Below are 22,446 nucleotides of genomic sequence, written 5' to 3'. Positions count from 1 at the left end.
GCAAAGATACTGTGAGGGGAAATTGCATCAAAATGTGCACCCTTTTCAGTCATAACTACTTAAAATATGACTAAACAGACATGAAAAATATTTTTACATTCAGTGCAACTTAGTTTTGAGGGTATCATATTTAATGTCCATTGTAAATAAACTTCCATAAATCCACCATACAATCATAGAAAAAGGATGCTCCTTATGACTCCATAAATTGCTAAAGAATGACGACGTTGCGTTTGCTTTAGTATCAAAGTAATCCAATGTTAGTTGTGTGTACATTCATGAGTACATTGCAAACAGGAACCGACATTACTTTTCCTGGTGCTAATTTGCCAAAATGTAAACAAATATAGGCATTACCCAGCTTACAGTACACAGCTCACAAGCTAATTGACTGCATGGCATCACTACATCTCTCAAAGCATTATGGAACCTGTAGTTCTAACACTTGAAACATGAATATCCCCAGAATCAAAGTAAAACAAAGAACAACAGGTGAGAAAAAAATCAAAAAATAATGTTGCACTTTCAATAACTCTTTTTACAATAGAATCTTTTAGGCAAGGGTCTTGGGGGAAGACGTTGTCTCAATGTTGTCTGAGGGTGTGCTCACAGTGTTGCTACACACCGTGATCTTTTTTCACCCAACAGGTGGCGAGGTTTGCTCTGACAGGGGACAGCAGTCTTTACATTTTGCTGCCTCGCTCCAACAAAGTGACTGACCTACAGCAGGTGGAGGAGAGGATGACGGACACAGCTGTGCTTAACATGATAGAAAAAGTGAAAAGAATTTCTCCTCAGCCTATCGAGGTCACTCTGCCCCAAATCAAGCTGGATATCCAGCCGGACATGAACATACTTATGAGGAAATTAGGTTTGTTCATCTTTAATGGTGTTTTCTGTATGTCAGGCTTATTCAGCTCATTAATATCATACATTGAAACCCATCCATGCTTCCAACTTGTGTAGACTATTACTTTATACACAGCTATTACGTCTTATTTGTGCAATAAGCACATCCTTCTGCTCTTTGATCTTCCTGTAGCCATAGCTCTGATCCACTTACTTTGCCTCCCCCCCATAATTTTTTGCACTTTCCTCTCCCTTTTCCCAAAACAGGACTGTCGTCACTCTTTGAGGATGCTAACCTGTGTGGTCTCTACTCTGAAGAGAGGTTGGTTCTGAATGAAGCCAGACACAGAGCATTCCTCGCACTGACTGAACAAGGAGTTGAGGCCGGGGCCGTCACATCTGTCTCATTCTCTCGCTCCTTCCCTTCCTTCTCCGCCCTGAGGCCTTTCATCATGCTGCTGTGGAGTGACCACGCAAACGTGCCACTCTTTATTGGCAGAGTGACTGAGCCATGAGAGAGCAACGGGGAGGACAGACAGACACACAAATGAGTGAGAGAGTGGAGATGTAACAGATGGGAAAAAGGGCAGTAAAGAAACTAAGATATGGTAAACACAGGATGTCTAGTAATATGGAAATACAGTCAATTATCTTACTGTGCTTTCAAACTAAATGAATCCAGTTATCAGTATTGCTTCAAGTAGTTACTAAAGTGAGCAGTGACCCTCACAAAACCATATGTAAAAGCCTGGATGTGAATTGTTTTCAAAGATGAGGATGAATAAAACACATATTTACCCAACACATATGCCGACTCTCTTATGTTTTTGAAGAATTAAGCACAATGCGGATCATGTGTCATTCAAAAGAAGACAGAAAACCACTGAAACGACTTCAATTTATTTGCGAAGTAGTTACACAAACCGACCACAGGATGGCAGCCATACTGTGTGATTGACATTGACAGTGAATACACAGGGAATGCAGTAGTGATCTCCCCATCTTATTCGCAGTTTGCCATCCTGCATCCTTACCAGCGATATCAATTGAAGGAAGACAACGTGTCAATATCTGTGACATTAAAGGTTTTGTTTTTTAAAGCAATAGCTTGCTTGGCAGAGCAAAGCAACTGAGCAAAACATACCCTGAATTATTGTATTCACAAACAAATACACACTGATGGCATTGACTGTAAACAAATCAGCATTCAGAATGATCAGCCATGGCTGCACTCTATCATACAAGCTGATAGTGATTGCTAAACATGCAGCTGTATTGCAGATAAAATGATTACGTAAGCGAAGCGGGGTTAATAGACAAGAGTCAGAAAATTTGGTGACTGTTAACAAAACCAAGACGGGAATAAACAACCATCCAGCCTAGAATGTGAACTCTATAAGATCACTGTCACCCAGTCTAGCCCCAATCAAAGTACTGAGTATTCCCAGAAATGCATCTTTGATGCCATGATGTTGTTGTTTTGGTTTGATTATCTCACTGCCAACGTGCTGGGAGTTCTGATGTGCATAGAGAAAGTACAGAATAAACCTTGGCCAAACCTCATCCAAATCATTTAAGGTCCAACAGAAAATATGTTTAAGCCTACTGTTACAATAATGCCCAAGCCCTTTTTATTCCAAACCTAATTCACCACTGAAGGATCCAATTTTTTTTTTGCAGTCAACGATGAGACAATCACAAGGTTGTTGAAGGACACCAAGAATATGAGCGGCTGGATCGATTCAACAGTAGGAAAAAGTCCTGGAGGCGACTGACCAACTGTGGGTGTGCTTTTGTGAACCAGTGTATGGCCAGAGCTATGCTGACAGGTTAACCGGGGAAGTGCATTTGATATTCTGGCAGGCATTTAAATGATTCAGTGATAGTCAAGCCCATATACACCATCGATATGCAGAGATATGCATTGAGACACATAACAGGCATGTGGGTGGGGGGGCATTTCTCCTAACAGCACAGTTTGTCTCAGGGAGGTAATTCTGTGTCACAGACAGGGTAGTCCCAGTGTCCCCTGTCAAGAGGATGAAATATATGCCTCTACAAACCTGATATTTAATAGATCAGAAATAATGGGATGAATGCAACACTGATCACAGCAATGACTCTCTCTAAAGGTTGTTGTAGTTTTCTGTCACATTTCTTTTACATAACATTTTACATCCTCTCAAAAAAACGCAATAAAGGCAGATTATTTTCAAGATTTTGGGCAGCTCTATGCTCATTAATCAGATAACAGGACCAATCACATGCCTGGATTTTCAAATTACTACATTAGCCTACTGCTGCGATATTGCCATGCAGAGAGAAAATGTTGCATCATCTGTGACTTTGTTGGAGCAGAATTTGAGTCACTGAGGTAAGCCTGCTTGGGTTCTTTTTAAATCTGGTTCATAATGCAAAGTAAAGGTACAAACGGCACCTCCAAAAAGCAATATCCGTTTAATCTTTCATCTAGAAAGACAAAAAAGCTGTCAGAGGTTACGCATCAAGATATATTCCATTTTTAAAGTTGCTTTTTGACTGCCTGGCAACGGGAGATTGAGATGGCAAAGGGTCTGGCACACATGATTGACAGCTTGTCAGTGTCCCCCCTAGCCAGGAACACTCACACCACTGAGGCGTGTGGTGGTGGCAGCGGAGGACCTCTCAGTTGTATGGGCCTTCTTGTCCTTTGTTATTATTTCTTCACACCTCTGTGCTTGTGAAGTTGGATGGAGACATTTGAAATGGGCTGTGATGTGAATACAGATAAACACACTGCACAGACAGAAATTGTAGGCACTCATTCACATGGCCCTCATGCACGCACACACATGCCCACACGCACACACTGACACATTTATGTCTGATATGAAGGTGTATAGAAAGCCACTGTCACTTAAAGACATTAAAAGACATAAGAACAAGAACACTGAACAGTAAAGGTACAAATCCACTCAATGGATCATTTTGTGCTTTATAATACGGTATGTTGTTTTGCATCAGATCAACAACCACTAAAATAGAAACCTTTCCAGTACAGAATCACCCTTTCATAACATTCCCGCTCCTGTAACTATATATCACATTATGATTCACAAGCGTGCACATACGTACTTTTGGCGTCTTTCACCGAATGAACTCTGAGTACATTAATCTCAAATCTCTTCATTAGGTGTCAATTTGAATGACAGAATATGAGCGACTTCCACAATATTGTAAGGTCTAAAGCACAATGTTTTTTTACGTCATCACTTTAATGAGGACATAGTCACAATTTGAAAAAAAAGTATTCAGATTACACCTTAGTACCATAACTAATATTAGTATGAATATCATATACTAATACTTGCTGCAGTAATTATTGGCGTTATATGATCATTTTCAACATCATTATTATTGCATGTTTTCTCCTTTTCTCTTATTAGGGCTTTACTTGGTCTCTGTTATCAATCATCTTCCAGTGAGACAAATGTATGTGTGTCTTAGTGCGTGTGTGTATGTGTGTGTGTGTGTGTGTGCGCATGAATGTCTTGTGTAATCTAGTCCGGTTTGTCACCGCTTGGGGCTCCTTGCTGTGTGAGCGTATGCCAGTACTCCACTTTCTTCCCTTTGTTTTTGAGACAGTCGAACCAGTGTCTGAGTCTCTGTCCGTTTGCAGTGATGCCCAGCTCCACTCCACCTGCAAGCCGACATGCAGAAACAGAGAAGAATCAGGAGGAGATGGGAAGTTGTTAGTTGTTGAAGAAAAGGAGACCGTTAGTTGAATAAGTAATTAGATCTTTTACTTAGGTAAATGAACAAATACAAGAATGTAAGTATTTAGGTGTCAGTACTAATTGATCAACGCACATGCAGCCTTTCACTGTTAGCTAGTCAAGGTGGAGCTAGTTTCAACTACTTCACATACAGTTGGATAGCCAAGTGTTTCCCAACCTAGGGGTCGGGTCCATCTAAAGGGTCACAAGATAAATCCGAGGGGGATGTGAGGTGATTAATGGGAAAGAAAAGAAAAAACCAAACAAGCTCTGCTACACAAATTTGTTAGGCAGTGTTTTGGACTTTCTTCTTCTTCTCTAGTCTTTTATTTATTGTGAAATATTGAATAATTTTAGCCTTTTGGGCCTCAGACACACAAAGGAGAAAACTTCGATAACAGCAGAAACAAGTTGTGAACACAAAACTGATGTTGAACTGGTTGGCAGCTCGTTTACAAGTCCAGCAGTTATCATTCATTTGGAGTCGTATTTCTGGAAACCTGATTTTGTTTAATGTAAGGCCAAAACCTCACGCCCCCAAAACATTTTTTTCTCTTCTAAAACTGGATTAATCAAGAAAGCACAGGACACCTATTGATAAGGACACGTCTTTTTCATTTTTATTGTAATTTTCTTTTACTCTATATTTGTTTCTTGATTCTTACAACACCTGCTTTTAATTTTAATTTCATTTTCTCTTACTATGTTTGTTATGCACCAATACACTAAAGCTAATTCCTTGTATGTGAAAGGACAAATTATGTTCTAAGCTTATCATATATTCTTAAGTCAATCTCATCCTGGAAAGTAACTAGTAACTATAACTACAGTGAGGGAAAAAAGTATTTGATCCTCTGCTGATTTGGTACATTTGCCCACTGAAAAAGAAATGATTGAACAATGAGAGACAGAATAACAACGAGAAAATCTAGAAAAAAACGCATGTCAAAAATGTTATAAATTAATTTGCTTTTTAATGAGGGCAATGAGTATTTGACCCTCCTCTCAATCGGAAAGATTTCTGGCTCCCAGGTGTCTTTTATACAGGTAACGAGCTGAGATTAGGAGCACTCCCTTTAAGAGTGTGCTCCTATTTTCAAAATACCTAATGTCAGCTTCTGTCCACAGAAGCAATCAATCAATGATATTCCAAAATCTCCACCATGGCCAAAAAGCTCTCCAAGGATGTCAGGGACAAGATTGTAGACCTACACAAGTCAGGAATGGGCTACAAGACCATTACCAAGCAGCTTGGTGAGAAGGTGACAACAGTTGGGCGATTATTCGCAAATGGATGAAACACAAAAGAACTGTCAATCTCCCTCAGCATGCAAGATCTCATCTTGTGGAGTTGCAATGATCATGAGAACAGTGAGGAATCAGCCCAGAACTACACGGGAGGATCTGCAAAGATCTCAAGGCAGCTGGATCCATATTCACCAAGAAAACAATTGGTAACACACTACTCTGTAAAGGACTGAAATTCTGCAGCTCCAACAAGGTCCCCCTGCTCAAGAAAGCACATATACATGCCCGCCTGAAGTTTGCTAATGAACATCTGAATGATTCAGAGGACAACTGGGTAAAAGTGTTATGGTCAAATGAGACTAAAATGAAGCTCTTTGGCGTCAACTGAACTTGCCGTGTTTGGAGGAGGAGGAAGGCTGCCTATGACCCCAAGATCACCATCCCCACCATCAAACATTGAGGTGGAAACATTATGCTTTGGGGGTGTTTTTCTGCTAAGGAGACAGGACAACTTCACTGCATCAAAGGGACGATGGACGGGGCCATGTGCCATCAAATCTTGGGTGAGAACCTCCCTCTTTAGCCAGGGCATTGAAAACGGGTTTCGGATGGGTATTCCAGCATGACAATGAACCTGGTGGCCAACTACAAGAAACGTCTGACCTCTGTGATTGCCAACAAGTACTAAGTCATGTTTTGCAAAGGGGTCAAATACATATTTCAGTCATTAAAATGCAAAAGTCAATTCATAATATTTTTGACTTGCATTTAATTTTTATTTTGTTGTTGTTATTCTGTCTCTCACTGTTCAAATAAATCTAACATTAAAATTATAGACTGAGAATTTCTTTGTCAGTGGGCAAACGTACAAAATCAGCAGGGGATCAAATACTTTTTCCCCCTCACTGTATAAGAGAAAAAATACAATTGTCCCATCAGAAATGCAGTCTAGTAGAAGTATGTAGTAGCATGAAATGTAAATAATCGAGCAAGTGCAAGTACATCAAAATTGAAGTGTAGTATTTAAGTAAACGCATTTACTTCCCACAACTGGTGGCATCAGAAAGTAACAACAAACACGGGTACAGACTGTCAGACATTTGTTTTTTTGTTAAAGTCTAATATTTAATAATGTAATTGAGCTTCAGCTATAATGTAGACCAACATTCATGCCAATCAAGATTATTACTATTTGACTGGCAGACAGACATGGGAGCAAAGAAAGAAGTAAATAGACACTTGAGACAAATTCCTCAAGGCAGAAGAGAGAAAGAGAGACTCCTAGCAGGGGAAATACAAGACAGAGAGATTTAGATAACATAAGATTTAGTGAAATAGCATGGGGGTTGGGGGGGTTAATTTATAGAAAAGCAGGAAATGACTCAGGTGAAAGTGAGCCGAGGCGATGGTGGCGTTGGTGGAGAGGCAGACTGTAAGACAGAGAGATGCAGGCAGTTGTCACACCGAGGTTATTACAAAGCCATTCCCTTTGCTGTGATTGCACAGTTAATGGAGCGTGACTTTTAAAACACGGTATTTTGGCAAAGCTGCCTTCTAACAGCGCCTTGGAAAATGGGGAAAACGACAGCCGCGAGCAAACAAGGCACAATTGTTGATCTGATCTAAGTTTGGCACTAAACGCTGCCTGAGATGATGCTGATGGAAGGAGAGGAGAGGAGAGGAGAGGAGAGTCTTTCCTATCCTGCATCCTCGTTCCCTTCCCTTTTTACACACAGACAGATGGTCAAAATCTATTGACAGAGTTTCAATAAGATAATCACGCACAACACTTGGTCACCTCCGCCCCCACCAAACTCCCACCACCTCCACACAGAGATCGATGAAGTGTTCTCTGAGCCTGCGGGTTGCTGGTGACAAACAATCAGCCATCCTTACGTTTTGCGAGACAGAAGAGGAAGGAGGCACCAGAGCCGGAGCTGAGACTGACACACAAGCTGGCGAGCAGGTGTGCAACAGCACTCACACAGGTTTGACCCTGTTCTCTGTCTGTTTATTTCATTTCCCCCTGCTGCACATCTGCTACACATTCAACCCCAACAGCAGATACCCAAGATCACGTGGTAAACTAAATATCTTGCTTCAAATCAAGTGCTTGTCGGATCATTGATTAGGTATCTGACAATTTTAGCAACTTTCCAAAACTGACAGTCCAACAAGCATCACTACTTTGCCAAGCTATTGGGCAGGTGTGTGTAGGTGAGAAAGTATGCAGGACTTTTACTTTTCGGCATGCAGGACGCCTTGGATAAGCGCATACATATACATTCACAATTGCGCAGATCATTGGTCTCGCCCCTCTCTCTTCAAGCGCGGCCATTCTGAACATGTACAAACACCTCTGTATCCACTACCTCTAACTACCTTTAACTCTTTGTAAACCTTTTTTTACGTGAGATTAGAGGAGGCCGGCGATTGCATGACACTAAATGCTGAGTCGGTGGCCCACTCTGGTTACGATGAAAGAACGTAATTTACAGCTGAATCACATTTTGAAGAAATGGATGTAGAAACTGTATTTAATGTGGATACTTATTGGCAGTGATATATACTGATCTGGGGTATTATATTGACTCAGCCCTACTGAAGAATCAATTTGAACTTGTCTCAATTGACTAGAGGCTTCACTTGCGCCAAAAGATTTATAGACACTGTAGTGTACTTGGTGATGTAACTACCTTCTCCTTAGTTTCTTTAGCAGTCGTATCCTGTTTTCTGTGAGGTTTGACAACACGTCTCGCTAAAAATCAGAGGTTTAGTTTTGATTTATGGAAAAGATGAAATTTCCCATCTCTGCTAGTGTATTGGTCTTTCCCACAAGTCATCCACTTGATTTACTGCCTGCATTTTTGTGTACTTTAGCCATCACATTTATTCTCTCATTCAGTTTTCCTTTCCATGTATCTCTGCATTCTCACCTTTTACTGTGTCACATCCTCTATATATCTTATCGGCTAAGCCTATTAGACCACTTGTTATTGCTCTCACTTTCATACAAGTGCACTGGGGTTATGCTCGCTCTGCCACTTGATCAACGCGTTTTCTCTACTCTTCTTGGTCAGTGTCATTTTTCACCCAGCCTTAATTAACATAACTGGAAGGTTGATTTAGCTGAACCTGTAATGATAATGGTCAGGGGGATGGCAGTTATCTGGGGCTACGTTAAACTGATGGCCTTTTCTCCCGGCAAGGCTAATGACTCACTGAGCTTATCCAAACACTGGTGTCTCCCACCCAGCCCACAGCCTCACACTCATGTGCACACATACATTAGACACAGTAAAACACTTTGATCTGAAGGCCTTCAAGCTCATAGGGTGGTAATCCATTCTCATGTACCTCCCCACTAGTTCCCCAGTTCCCACTAGATCAGTCCCTGAGCTCCAATGTGCTCCATTGCTGTGATATACACATCAGGCAATGCCAAAGCCCTTGAAAAAGCCGTTGACAAAGCAGCAGCAATCTGATGTGCCAAGTACACGAAGGCTGGAGATCCTTTTTGATTTCTAAATGCATCTCCATTTCCTTTTCCACTCAAACTCTCTTTTGCTCGCTCAAATCGTTCTCCTCAAGCCTCATAATTACCCATCGTCTTTTCCCGTTTCTTTTTTCTATCTCCCATCTCCCTCCACCCACGCTCTGCCTGGTTTTTACGTTTTCTGCAATTGCGCCGCTTTTATTCAAACACTCTGGTACAGTCATCTACTTTGCTGCTGCAGCTCCCCTCTCCACCCCTCCCTTCACTTTTTTTCTCAGCCTACCTATGAAGTCGTTGCTCATTCCCAAGTCGTAGTCCCACACAGAGATCTCCAGGGTTTTCTTTGCCAGCTGGTCCAAGGTAACTTCATATGAAAACTCCTGTGCAGGTGGTGCACACAAGAAGATACTTATATAAATGATTCATTAAAATGAGACTTGAAAGGAACTGAATACGTAATTTAGTGCATTTTCAGTGAAAAACATGCAGATTGGTGCTGAGAACACATTCAAGTAAAGAATGTCAGATTTGGAGGAAGTGTAAAAAAGGTATGCTTAATTGCCATGCTCATCCAAACCTCAGATAAACTAGAGAGCATGATCCTGAGCTCAGTATAACATGAAAGAAGTTGGAATGTGTATTGTGGATATTCGGGAGCAGGAGAGACGTTGTACCTCATTGAATTCAGGGTTGAGAGTTTTTTTCTTCACGGAAGTCTTGTACTTTGACTTTTTCCCCATATCTGGCTGCAAGTTGCTGAGGAAGAAAGAAAAAAAGAGAGCAAAAACTAAAGAGGACATATATTCATAGAGACCTTTTACACTCTTCAGATTGTGCCCAACCTCAAAATGACATACCTTGAGCTAATAGTTTGAAATTCTGCGAATTACGTTGATTTGCTTTCTGGCAAAGACTTAAATAAGATGATTGATATTTAAAACACAGATAGAGATTTAGAGGTGCTGTTTGCACAATAGAGATCCTTACATGCAGAAGACCAGAACAATCATTATTGCTGAGATTAAAGCAATTAATCGTTTTTTTTTTTTTTAATTAAAAAAAAATCGTTTGCCCTGTTGTGATAGTGAACTTTGCTCAATGGCAGAAACAAACGGGGACAGAGTTTGCAAAATCACTTTCTGGGGTAATGGTGACCCAGAAGTGTTTTGAACAAAGACGCGGACAGCGAGAGAGTGAAAAACAGAGAAGAGACAGTAGACCACAGCAAGATCGTAATCATGTCGATGTTGGAGGACTGTGCGCTCCAAAAAAGAGACGACAGAAGGACCGCTAAAGGGCAATGGGAATCATCGTCAGCATAAAATCCAAGTCAAGATGTTCAGGCGGTGAGCTATCTCACTCCCCCCCCCCAACAGTGACAAATCTGGGCCTGACAGCTGATGCATGAGATGGGTTTGGGGTTGTCACCGCAGAGCCGGAATAAGAGCGAGTGACGGATGGAGGTCAGGAAGGAACAGGAAGAGGAGGAATTGATAAAAAAAGAAAGGGGTGGCACAAAGACATTTTAATCACTGAGAACGTACAGTGATGAAAATCTCTTTTTGACATCACCTTTCTTTAATAATAGTTTTCATTATGTGAAATGATTGAGTTAAAGTTGTTGTTATCAGGGCCAGTTCTGACTTCAGATCTCCTATTTTCTCCTAGTTGGCAACTAGATGCAACACACATCTGTTATTGTAAGTAACATTGTAACATATTCTTTGTTCGGTCTTAGCCAGGATTGACCGAAGGACCCTCAACGTCAAAGTTTGTCCAGATGTTTACAGCAACTCCCCAGGATCCACACCTACTGTGGGGGGCTTAGCTAACCAATCTGAGGGATCACATTATGGCTACACTACATTTATAATAAACAATATAATATACTAGTTCCACAAAATTTGGTTTACACAAAATTTGGTTTATTTTTTTGTAAACAATCTGTGAGATGGAAAAGTTGTTCTTTGTTTGAACTTCTCACCACTCAAGTCTACATAACTAACTAAAGAAGCCGGGAAGGGAGTTTGGAAGTAGACACTGTTGTACTACTCACTATAAATAAGTTAAAATATAGGAGGGAGGCAGCGGCGGATGCTGGTCTTTCAAAGAGGGGAAGCTCATTTTCAGCCTACGTCATAAAAAAGATCTATTTATTTTATTTATAATATTATAATAATTTATATTATATTGATAATAACATTAATAATAATAATAACATCTGTGAGATTGTTTTCTGAATATAAAAATAAAAAATTTTCACAAAAAAAGAGGCATGGCCAGCTGTGAAGTTTCTTTGTCACAGCCCTTCCGGTCAGGCAGCTAACTTTGTCGTACCAGGGGAGCTGGAAAAAAACAGTTACTTTTCCCTATCTTTTTCACTTAATCAATCTTGAAGGCCTGATTTGCGCAGTCTCCTCTTAACAGTTGTTCTAGAGATGTGTCTGCTGCTAGAACTCTGTGTGGTATTCATCTGGTCTCTAATCTGAGCTGCTGTTAACTTGTGATTTCTGAGACTGGTGACTCAGGTGAACTTATCCTCAGCAGAAGAGGTGACTTGGTCTTCCTTTCCCGGGGCGGTCCTCATGTGAGCCAGTTTTGTTGTGCTTGATGGTTTTTGTGACTGCACTTCATTGCACATTCAAAGTTTTTGCAATTTTCAGTGCTGACTGACCGTCGTTTCTTAAAGTAATGATGGCCACTTGTTTTTCTTTCCTTAGCTGATTGGTTCTTGCCATTATATGAATTCTAACAGTTGTCCAACAGGGCTGTTGGCTGTGTATCAACATGACTTCTGCACAAGACAACTGATGGTCCCAACTCCATTAATAAGGAGAAAAACCCTAATTAACCCTAACAAGGCACACCTGTGAAGTGAAAACCATTCACAGTTTATGCAGTTTGTCTTTCAACAAGACTTGCAAAATCCACAATCGAACTGAGCTCGTAGCTTCAGTGACTTTTTATTTTACAAAAATTCGTGGAACCTACTGTATTATGGTTGGCTTATATTTTGGCATAAATAATGTAACAAGGTTGGATATTAAACGTGGCTAAAGCTTCAAACAACGAGGTTAACACATATAAAAGTAATCCCTGTGAGCAAAAGAAACAACGATAACAGAGCATCTCAGACATAAGGTGAATACAGGTGCAGTAGCTTTGGGCAGTAAAAGAAAAGTTTTTTTAACATCAAAGCGTGTAAACATGTCCCCAGAATATGAGTATGAACCTGAAAATGAGCATGATAGGTCCCCTTTTGTTTAATATTGTGAAAAAAAGGACATTGGCAATTGGGGCAAATAATCACAAATGGTCCAGTGGCTTAATTTGTGCAAGCATGAAGCCTTTCTGTCAGCACCCATCCTTAATGAATATTCTCAACCGCTGTCTCGCCTCTTTGGTGAAATGGAAGGACAAGGAGACAACTTCTGAAACGATTTTGATTTTTACTGTTATTAATCCTACTGTATACCTATTGCACTCATGATTATAGTGTTGTTCAGTTGATGACATGTTACCAAATAGCTTCATATCACTATAGTCACAGGCTCTGTCAGGTGTTTATTGTATTTTAAAAAGGTCATTTTCTCCATGAGCTAATCAGCAATAAAATACCTGGTGCTTATACAATTGGCGGACTGCCTTCACAAGAAAAGAAACAAGAAGAAAGAAAGAAATCCATAGAGAGAGGCAGCCAAACAAAGCCTCTATTTGACCTGCAGCATGTGAGAGGGTGATGTGAGAGCCCGAGGGACACCTCAGCTTGTGCTGTGCCAAATCACATTTTACATATGGCTCCGAGGCAGCGCAGACGCAATTCCAAATTCCAGAATAACAAAACATCATTTGACAGCGACATTCATAATAATAAATAGCATAAATAAAAATATTCTGTACAGCAGGAACCAAACTATGCCCAAATTCAATGTGAAGAATAATTCATAACATAAATGGCTGGCCCAAAGAGATAGGGAGGGATTATCCCTTTCAGTTTTTCGTTGGCTGCTTTTCTAAAAAGTAGGTCGTTCACAGCAAAATTCAGTTAACTAACCATTTATTTCTGTGCTATACACCTAGCCATGTGTCACAAACCTCCACTGTCTGATCGGGTTAAATATGATTGACTGCTGTTCTTCTCTATGATAATGATGAGGTTTAACTACTGTTCCACAATTGTTTTTGTTAGTTTTTCTCATGTGGAGCAGCATGGACAACGTTTGTTAAGAATGACATAAAAAATTGACAAAATAACAGGAACATACATAGCATTCTGGAATCTAGAGAAGCAACTACACAACAGACAACAAACATCTGCCACAGTCTCAGCAAAAATTCAAAGTTAGATTTGCAAAAGTTCTATTTTCTGCTGGTGTCAGTAACTATGCTGTCTTCATGTAACCCTCCCATGCTGCAGTCATTAGCTCATCATTACATTACATGCTGTTTATTTTATCCAAGTATTTTTGTGTTGTTGTAGGTATTTGTATTACCTTTTCATAACACTGTAAAAGATGCGGGACAAAATCCACAGTCCCATGCAAGAAGGAGTCATTTTCTTTTGTTTTATGCAGTTTTTTTATGTGCAAATGAAAGGGGTGGAAAGCAGGCATGTTAACAGGACATGTTTGAACACAAGCAAGATTACATTATATATCGTCTGTCTTTAGCCCTTTATGTAATTTGACCCTCATCACTTATTCACATGACAACTTGACACCTGCCAGGGTCACAAGCGATTGGTACCTAAAACCATCCTGACAGCAAGTTTAGGTGAGATAGAGACGAGCAGAAAAGCGAGAGCAACCCTGTGAATGAGAGAAAGAAAGAACAAAAATATAGAACTGACAGGGAGAGATGAGGAAGAGGGTGCTGGTGTTAAAAACAGGAACCAAAGTTACAACACTGAGATGCAAAAACAACAAAAAAGCGATGGAAAAATGAATGACAATTGGAAAGAGGAGCTAAATATATGCCTGCTGCAGAGAGGAGTCATGATTTTCAGTTCACACACGCATTCAGAGGGAAAAAGAGAGAGATAGAGAGAACAAAACTGTGAAGCTTGGCAGTGTGCTTGGTCAGCAGGAAATATCTGACATGTTTTGCACTTTTTTCTGCCTTCACGTCTTTTTTTCTGACAGAGTTATTATTTATTCTATAAACGTTTTAGTTAATATGGGAATGTCAAGGGAGAGGAGCGTCTTTTTGAAGAATGTAATGTAATTTAGTCTTCAATTGCTAATATATCCTTTTAAATGAAAGACAAATTTGTTTTGCAATTATTCTGACCTTGTGTCACTTGAATAGCTTCTAAAGACTGGTTGTGAAAAAAGACCAATTGGAATAGCCCGCTGGACAAATGGAAACACACATGCGCGCGCACGCTTACACACACACACACACACACACACACACACACACACACACACACACACACACACACACACACACACACAGATAAAGAGAGACAGGCATCAAGATCAGCTTTAGTTACAGATTCCTCAAGAGGATTGCTGGACTTACAGCTGTAGGACATCACCCCTTTGACAGTAAAGCAAGCCAGAAAGCTAGCTAAGCAAATTAATTCCTTACTCCTAATTCAACTTAATCGCTCAGTACACTCTAGAGACGTAATTCACCTATGCCAGCAATACGCTCACACCGTTTTCTGTTATTTAAAGTGAACTTCCTTAAAACTTTAGAACATTAATTATTAGAATCAGAATCAGCCATATTTTCTAGGTTTGAGGACACATAGAAGGAATTTTTCTTTGGAACATCGTCGCTCAAAATGTGCTTACACGTACAAAACAACCAAACGTTATATACACACTAATATATACATACTCCAAACAGAAACAATATAGAGGCAATAGTGCAATGATTGGAGTGAAGTGTGATAGTTATTATTTAAATGTGGAGCATGTTGGTGGAAATCACAAAAAGATGCATTAAAAGAGAAACATATACTCTGCAGACCAACCCCGGAACTGGGGTAAACTAGTTACAGAGTGTATATTACAAAAGAGAATAAAAGGTAACTTTAGCAGACAACAAATAAAAAAGCTAAACAACTTAGGTTCCAGAAATACAAATCAGATTAGGGCAGTGGCCCAACAAAATCATGAAAACTAAAACAGAAACATCCGGTGAAAGGATGCAGAACAACACGAGAGAGAGACAATAAAAATGGAATAAAATACAATGTAGTTGGTAAGGAGAAAAAAGTGACTGAAAGAAGGGGAAGATCTGGATAATTAGGTGCATACGTAATTTTTTGGTGCATTAAAAAATATAAACAACACAAAGTATAACTATAAAGCACAATGCATTAAAGTAGAGGAACAGATCGATACCTTGGAGAGGAAGACAAAGAAATCAATCTAGGTAGGTAGGTGTGTGTGCGTGTGTGTGTGCGTGAGCACGTGTGTGTGTGTCTGTCTGAGACATGAGCTTCCTCTCTGTTTTTTGTATCTCTTGTCACTTTACAGAAATTTCAGAAGATCTTCAAAAACCCAATAGTGTGGATGAGTGTCAAAAAAGTTCTTAATATTTTCCCACTTATACACCTGACTGAAAAAAAACATTGAACCATAAAAATGTTTTTTACCACAGTACTTGTAGCTGTACCTCCCATTCAGACCAAACTCTCCTGTCTCCCATCTTCAACAAGTCCTCTACATTAGACTACACAAGATGTCGTTCATCCATGCCTTCTAGTACACATACATTCAAGCTCTGTCTGATCCAACAAAAGGTAACGGTACTTTTATTGTCATATACATGTAGGGAAACTCATCCTCTGCATTTAAGCAGCCATTTACATTGCCTGGGGACCACCTGCAAATCTGAGCCAGACAAGGTTATTGACTGGAGAACCTAGTACATTGGGGGGGAATTGGAACATCTGGAGGAAATCCATGCAAATGGGGAGAGAACATACAAACTCCACACAGAATGGTATTGAACGACCTGGATTTAAACCCAGAGCCTCTTTGCTGTGAGGCCACAGTGCTAACCATTAGGCCACCATGCTGCCTGCAAAACCGCAATGGTTAAGGTTAGGAGGGGGATAGAACCACTGACCATGGGGAAACCTCATGGTTTGGGTTAAAATTACTCCTGTGTTACATATAGGGGACCTCCTTGTCATCGTTACAGTTTAGGATGTCCCTGACTAAGAGTTTACATCTGGTAGGTCTTGCCTTCCATTAACTGATCGTCAAATCATGTTTTTTTCCGACTGATGCACATTCCTATTTGGGACATTAGTGTGCATTTTTTCCATGCCTAAATTCAATTCCCCCCTTTATAGCCATCCACACACAGAAGAGAAACAACAGGGACAGTTAACAAGAGAGAGAAAGCTGAAAGCCAGATGTTATAACGTGCCTCACTCTGTGGATTTTGAAGAATCGTTCATAAATTCAATAAATATTTAGCATGTTCTTATGTAAGTACTCTGCTTAATAAATGTATTCTAAAATCCGCTATGTATTATGAATTATTGGGAGAAACCAAGCAATTCACCCCCATACAGCCCTAATGGAATGATGCTTTGTTCCATGACCACATTTGCCTTCCGCTTCGGATTGTAAGATTGGTAGTTGAATGAGGCTCTTTAGATCAAATTGTCGAATAGCCAACTATTAAGGTTCACCCTTACTTACAATAATAACCATGTGTTTAAGCTTGTGGACTAAGATGGTCATGGCAAAAAGAAACCAATGTTAAATGTCAATAGAAAATTAACAGCGTCCTCTTATGTTAAATTTTCTTTGTCCCTCCCAATCACCCTGACCTCCCTCTGCAGACCTTGTGGCATTATAACATCACACTACTTCCTCCTCCACGCCCAGCGGAAAAGTCTTACTTCCAGTGCTAGAGCGAGTTTTCATTTCATGTTAAACAAATAAGTCTCACCATTCACTGTGCATTAGGTCAGCCAGTTCTTCATGTAAAGCTGGACTCAGTTCTGTGATGATACATGTAAACTAATCTACAGAGGAACCAAAGTGCACAACTTAAGATCAAACAACCTGTCATACGGCTGTGCACGTCAACGTTAATAACTGTATTCCAGTCACACTATTTTTTTCCCCGCGCTGGGACTGCACGGCGTGTGAGGCGCGTCCCCCCAGGTGGCGGATGGGGGGTTACACCGTATGGTGTCGTGGACCAACGCAGTCTAAGGGAAGGACACCCTGACAGAAAACCACTGGCCCTCCGAGCTTACGGGTTGGGCAGAAGGCTAACAACCTACTCCCGGAAAACAAGCTGTTACAGAAACAACGGACATCATATTGCAAGAGAGGCCGCCCAAAAACAACTTGGCGCCAAATGGTGGAACTGGAACGTAACGGTGCGGGCTGGAACACGTGGATTACAGCACGACGTGCAGCTGCAAACCGAACCCAGTGGAGGAGTGATGGCCTTGTGTGCCTCCTGGCACGGAGAGAATTAACTTAACTAGTCACACTATTTTGGCTCAACTGAAGAAACTAAAACTACTTTTGAGTTGGTAAAACATCCTTTAAAAGCAATGTCAACAACCTGCAGCTCTTTTTGACTCGAAGCCTCCTACTACTGGAGGTGGCGTTGGTTACAGGATTCGTTCTCCTGTGTGGGAGCTCTCTCACTCCCTGCACTGTTGGTGCATCAGGCAGATCAGAGATTGAGCTGTGTGGGTTTTATCTGTCACTACCTATGCCTTACAGGCAGGTGGGCTCAGGTGTGCTGTGACACTTTGCCTTTCCTCAGCTCTGTGTATAAAAGACACTTTGATAACCCTCGTATTGGCTGAGAGAAGTGTTCAGTCCGACAGAATGGCAGTACACTGCGATTAACAGAGTAAGTCTAGGGCCACTACTAACAATTGTTTAGATAGCCCAGATTACCCTGTCAGTTATTTTCAAAACTAAGTTTAGGAATCTGAGGAAGTATGTGCCAAAATACTGTAAACATGTTAACAGAAAACTTTTGTCAACTGTTTTTCCTGCAGTATTGACACATGGCAGGTAATGGTTACGATTTAGGTAATTAGAGTCTGTAAAAGATCTAAGCCACATGCAGTAAATAGTCACATTATTACAGTAGATGTATATTAAAACACACATGCCTATGCTTTATGAAAAAAGAAAGAACTCCCAACTCTCAAATTAATGAAAAGTAAAACCTTTTAATATATATTAATTTAACTAATTGATTAATTTTTATATGATTATTTAAATTTATTTAATAAATGTATTATTTCCTCATTTATTTATTTCAGGATGTATTTCAAAGGCATATTTATGTATTTATTCATTTATTTATTAAATAAAACAATAAATAAATAATCGTCAATCACTTAACAGATAATTTTGTGATTACTGAGGGGGTCATTTTCTGATGCTCTTAGTTACATTCTCTAGATTTCATTCAGGTGCAGCAATCCTAAACAAGGAAGTTCAGATAAGATTCTCAATGTCTCTTTATGACCATTTTAGGACAGGGGGAGAACATATCTTTTTCATTTGAGAACAGGCTTTGCTGTTGGCTCTCAAACTTATAAAAAAGACAGAGCAAAAGAGAGAGATTCACACGAGCCAGCAGCAACACCAAACTGCCGACGGGCGTGCACCTCAGGCAAGTGTGCAAAATCAATGTTGTAGTTTTTGTTGATTTGATGTTGTTTTTTAGGTGAAATGGCCAGGGACACTGATCTGCAGGCAGCAGTGTGTTCCCTCCTGCGACCACCAGCAGCCCTTGTCCCGTCATGTTGCTTTTTGATACTTCAGTGAACTAATTTGCCTTATTTTCACTGTGGCGCAGGCTGAAGGAACCTTATAGTTCCTTTAAGATGTTTCAAGAACAAAAAAAGTCCCTGGACTCTTGGTCAACAAACAGCTAATAAGTCTTTCCTCCTGGAAAAAAAAAATATATGTTGTTTTGTGAGGGCAAAATTTGACAATGACCACATTAATGGGAAATACACCAGGTTGAAATAAACCAGAATTTCCCTTTAACTATGGTCATTGCTGAACCCATAATGGCAACCTACACACCCTGAATTCTTGCTGTAGGACAAGAACATCACACCACATTGGCAAAAAACACTGCCATTGAAAGGGAATTGCTAACCCAGAGTAGCTGCATATGAGCATAATTTGTAGGATAACAGGTTTATTCATTAATATCAGACATGACTTACATTTTGACGAAGGGGTCAGAGTAGCCGTTAGAGTCCATGGCCGCCAGATGGGCACAGCGTATGATCCCAACCAGCAGGCAGCCCTTCTCTGTGTTATAGCACAGTGACACCAGGATGCGGCCACGCTGGGGACACAGAAAACAACAGTGTGTCAGACACGGCACAGGTTTTCAACCTGACGTTTCCCTCTTCAATGAATACACAGTGGGGAATCCTGCAGCAGGGTCAGTAAAGTTTTGGAAAATGCTTTTTACTCAAAGCTACACAAATAAAACTAAAATGAAAGTAAAAGTATTGTGATCTGCTGCAGAATTTGACCTACCTGGGATAAAGTGTTTTTTTAAGTATGAGCAACAGGGGTGTTAAAATTGAAGCTTGTAATTAATTACTTTATCTGAGCCGGGCAAAATGAAACTCTTCTCACCCCTTCTTTTATCTTCAAGTTGAACCATAAACTGAGTCTAATCAGAGACCAATAGCTATTAGCCTCTGTCTCTAAAATCATGAAGAGAAATTAGATAAGGACCACCAGAAGAGGAAAAAACACATCAGAAAGATCCCAGCATTCTATCAGGGTTCATGCCTTAGACATACTGTATATACTGGTTAAAAAAACAAACTATTAAACTTTATTTTCCTTTAGAGTGAAAATAGAGGATTCATTACAAATGCTGAAACAATAACAAAATGTATCCGATATAGCAGAGTTATCCCAAATTACAGTGAGGCATATTTTACTTTAAAGTGTAATAATAATAAGATTAATTTTGATAAAGCTGATGATAGTTTTACCTCCTCCTCTGCCACAACCGTTCCCTGCTCCACAATTTGATTGTTAGCTTCTTTATTCTAAATAAAAAAGAAAGAAACACATCATGGTTATAGCCCACAGAGTCTCCAGGAGAATATCTGTAACACATTATAATGCAGTATTTGAAAAGGATGACTGATAGCCCCCAGGCGAACAGGCACAATGGAAATGGGACACATCTTGATACAGTATAGATGACCACAGAAACCCATTTGGTATGCACACACACACACGCACATACACGCTATATCTACCTGTGCAATTCTCTCCAGGCCCATGTTGTAGCGTTTGTTCTCGCCCTCTTTTAGCTTTTTCAGAGCCACTCTCACCTCTCCGATGAATTCATTTCGTCCGAGTCTGTCCATATCACACACACACAGCCTTCGCACGCATACACGCATACAGATGCAGTGATATAGAGAAGAGAAACAGATAAGTTTGGTTAGTGAAAAGTTACAGATGAACCCCAGACGCTACTTTGCTCCGCTCATTATTGTGAAGCAAGCGTAGACTGTGCCAAATATATCAAAATTGCATCTGGACAATCAATCAGGTCCTCCACCTGCCTGGTTTCACTTGAGCAGCCGCGAGAATGATGATAAGTTGTGTGACTACTGAAGAGAAAACAGGGTTTCCAAAGGATTTCAATCATTTTCTTCTTGTTTGGTACTCCCCCAGACACTAATTTGTTGTAATAGAAACAAGAAGAAATAGATTGTTTGAAGCAGGTAAATCAGTTGAAAGAACATCAATTTTGTATTGTATACAGGTAAAATTAAAAGGACTGCTATCAATTCATTTGCAAACATTGTTATTTTCTTATATATATCTATATATATTTACATACATACATACATACATACATACATACATACATACATACATACATACATACATACATATTGTACCATTTGGTCTTTCAGGGTATTACTGATTTTGAAATTGTGCTGTGATACTCAAAGAAAAACGAGACTAGGAGTTGAGAAACACGTATGCATCTCTCTTTGTTTGCACTCTAAATTTAAAAAGAGACAACTGAATCACTCTGTATCTTTGTCTATATTGCTACAGTTCTGTAAAATGATTTTCTCCACAGAGGGCACTTATTTAAACTGGCGGTGATGTTTGATGGAGGGTGAATATTCTATCAGTTACACTACAGTCTTCACAGCCCATCACCTGCTACAATATTCCCTCTGTGCTCAAATATTCCCAGATGGACTGTCACTGCTCTTGATTTCTTCCTTGCTCTTACTCTCTATTCTCAACTGCGCGCACACACACACACGCGCATACGCACACACACACACACACACACACACACACACACACACACACCTTCCCCCTCTTTCTGTCCTTCTGACATTTGGATGTTTGACATGCTGGTCCAACCTTTTAGTCATAACGGATGAGTATCTCTAGCAGAAGCTAGAATAACTTTGACTCATGACCATTGCTGTCAGATGATTTATGTGGCTTTGTCCTGTGTCATACATGCAGGTTGTCTGTGATGAGTTGGTGGTTGCGGGGAAATATGACATCAGTTCCGCCCAAACCTTTGGCTTCTTATGTGTAAATGCTCCATCCGTTTCCTCACACCCGCTCCCACAACTTAATCGGCTTTAGAATTCCTCTAAAAACCAAACAGATGCTCGTGGACTCTGTTCAACCTGTGGTGCGAAACTAAGCGTGGATTCACTGACAAAATCCGCCTCAGGGGTTACATTACGTTATCAGGGTGTTTTAGCACGCCTGCATGGTGGCTGTACTTGTGAAAGTATCTCTTTTGGTCAAGCAGGAAGAGTGTCAACAAAAAAATGACTTTGATGACAATTGATGAATGACATAAATATTTAGTAATATAAAGATAAATTGCCTGGCTTAAAATCATAGTCTACATTGATTTTTGCAGAAAATGATAAATATTGGAGATTTGAAACTAACTTCAATATCAGTCAATCTTTTAAATTCTTCTACTAAATACTAATTAACTGATTTCTCATTACAAGACAAAGAGTCTAACGTCATGCCAGCAGCTTTCTGAGGCTGTACACCAGTGCTATGAGTTAGGCAGATATGTTTACCATGTTCACTA

General features: G+C 40.1%; 2 protein-coding genes across 3 annotated transcripts in view; one reads left to right on the top strand and one right to left on the bottom strand.

Annotated features, from left to right (window-relative positions):
• Positions 1-1,518, top strand: part of serping1 (serpin peptidase inhibitor, clade G (C1 inhibitor), member 1) — a 4,882-nt gene extending 3,364 nt beyond the window's left edge. The window contains exons 10-11 of the mRNA XM_034898252.1: positions 649-871; positions 1,117-1,518. Of these exons, the coding sequence (XP_034754143.1) occupies positions 649-871; positions 1,117-1,364 (471 nt within the window). The 3' untranslated portion in view covers positions 1,365-1,518. The remainder of the gene's footprint in view (positions 1-648; positions 872-1,116) is intronic.
• Positions 1,519-1,733: 215 nt separating this feature from the next.
• doc2d (double C2-like domains, delta) overlaps positions 1,734-22,446 on the bottom strand; it is a 69,139-nt gene continuing 48,426 nt past the window's right edge. For both annotated transcript variants that reach the window (XM_034898275.1, XM_034898268.1), the window contains exons 6-11: positions 20,606-20,732; positions 20,333-20,389; positions 19,541-19,665; positions 10,023-10,104; positions 9,632-9,728; positions 1,734-4,528 (exon numbers count right to left, since the gene is read on the bottom strand). In XM_034898275.1, coding sequence (XP_034754166.1) covers positions 4,389-4,528; positions 9,632-9,728; positions 10,023-10,104; positions 19,541-19,665; positions 20,333-20,389; positions 20,606-20,732 — 628 coding nt within the window. In that variant the 3' untranslated portion in view covers positions 1,734-4,388. The remainder of the gene's footprint in view (positions 4,529-9,631; positions 9,729-10,022; positions 10,105-19,540; positions 19,666-20,332; positions 20,390-20,605; positions 20,733-22,446) is intronic.

This window comes from Etheostoma cragini, chromosome 2 (assembly GCF_013103735.1).
Source record: "Etheostoma cragini isolate CJK2018 chromosome 2, CSU_Ecrag_1.0, whole genome shotgun sequence".
Classification (NCBI taxonomy): Eukaryota; Metazoa; Chordata; class Actinopteri; order Perciformes; family Percidae; genus Etheostoma; species Etheostoma cragini.
The sequence above is the reverse complement of the archived record's forward strand: the minus strand, read 5'-3'. Positions and strand labels throughout refer to the sequence as shown.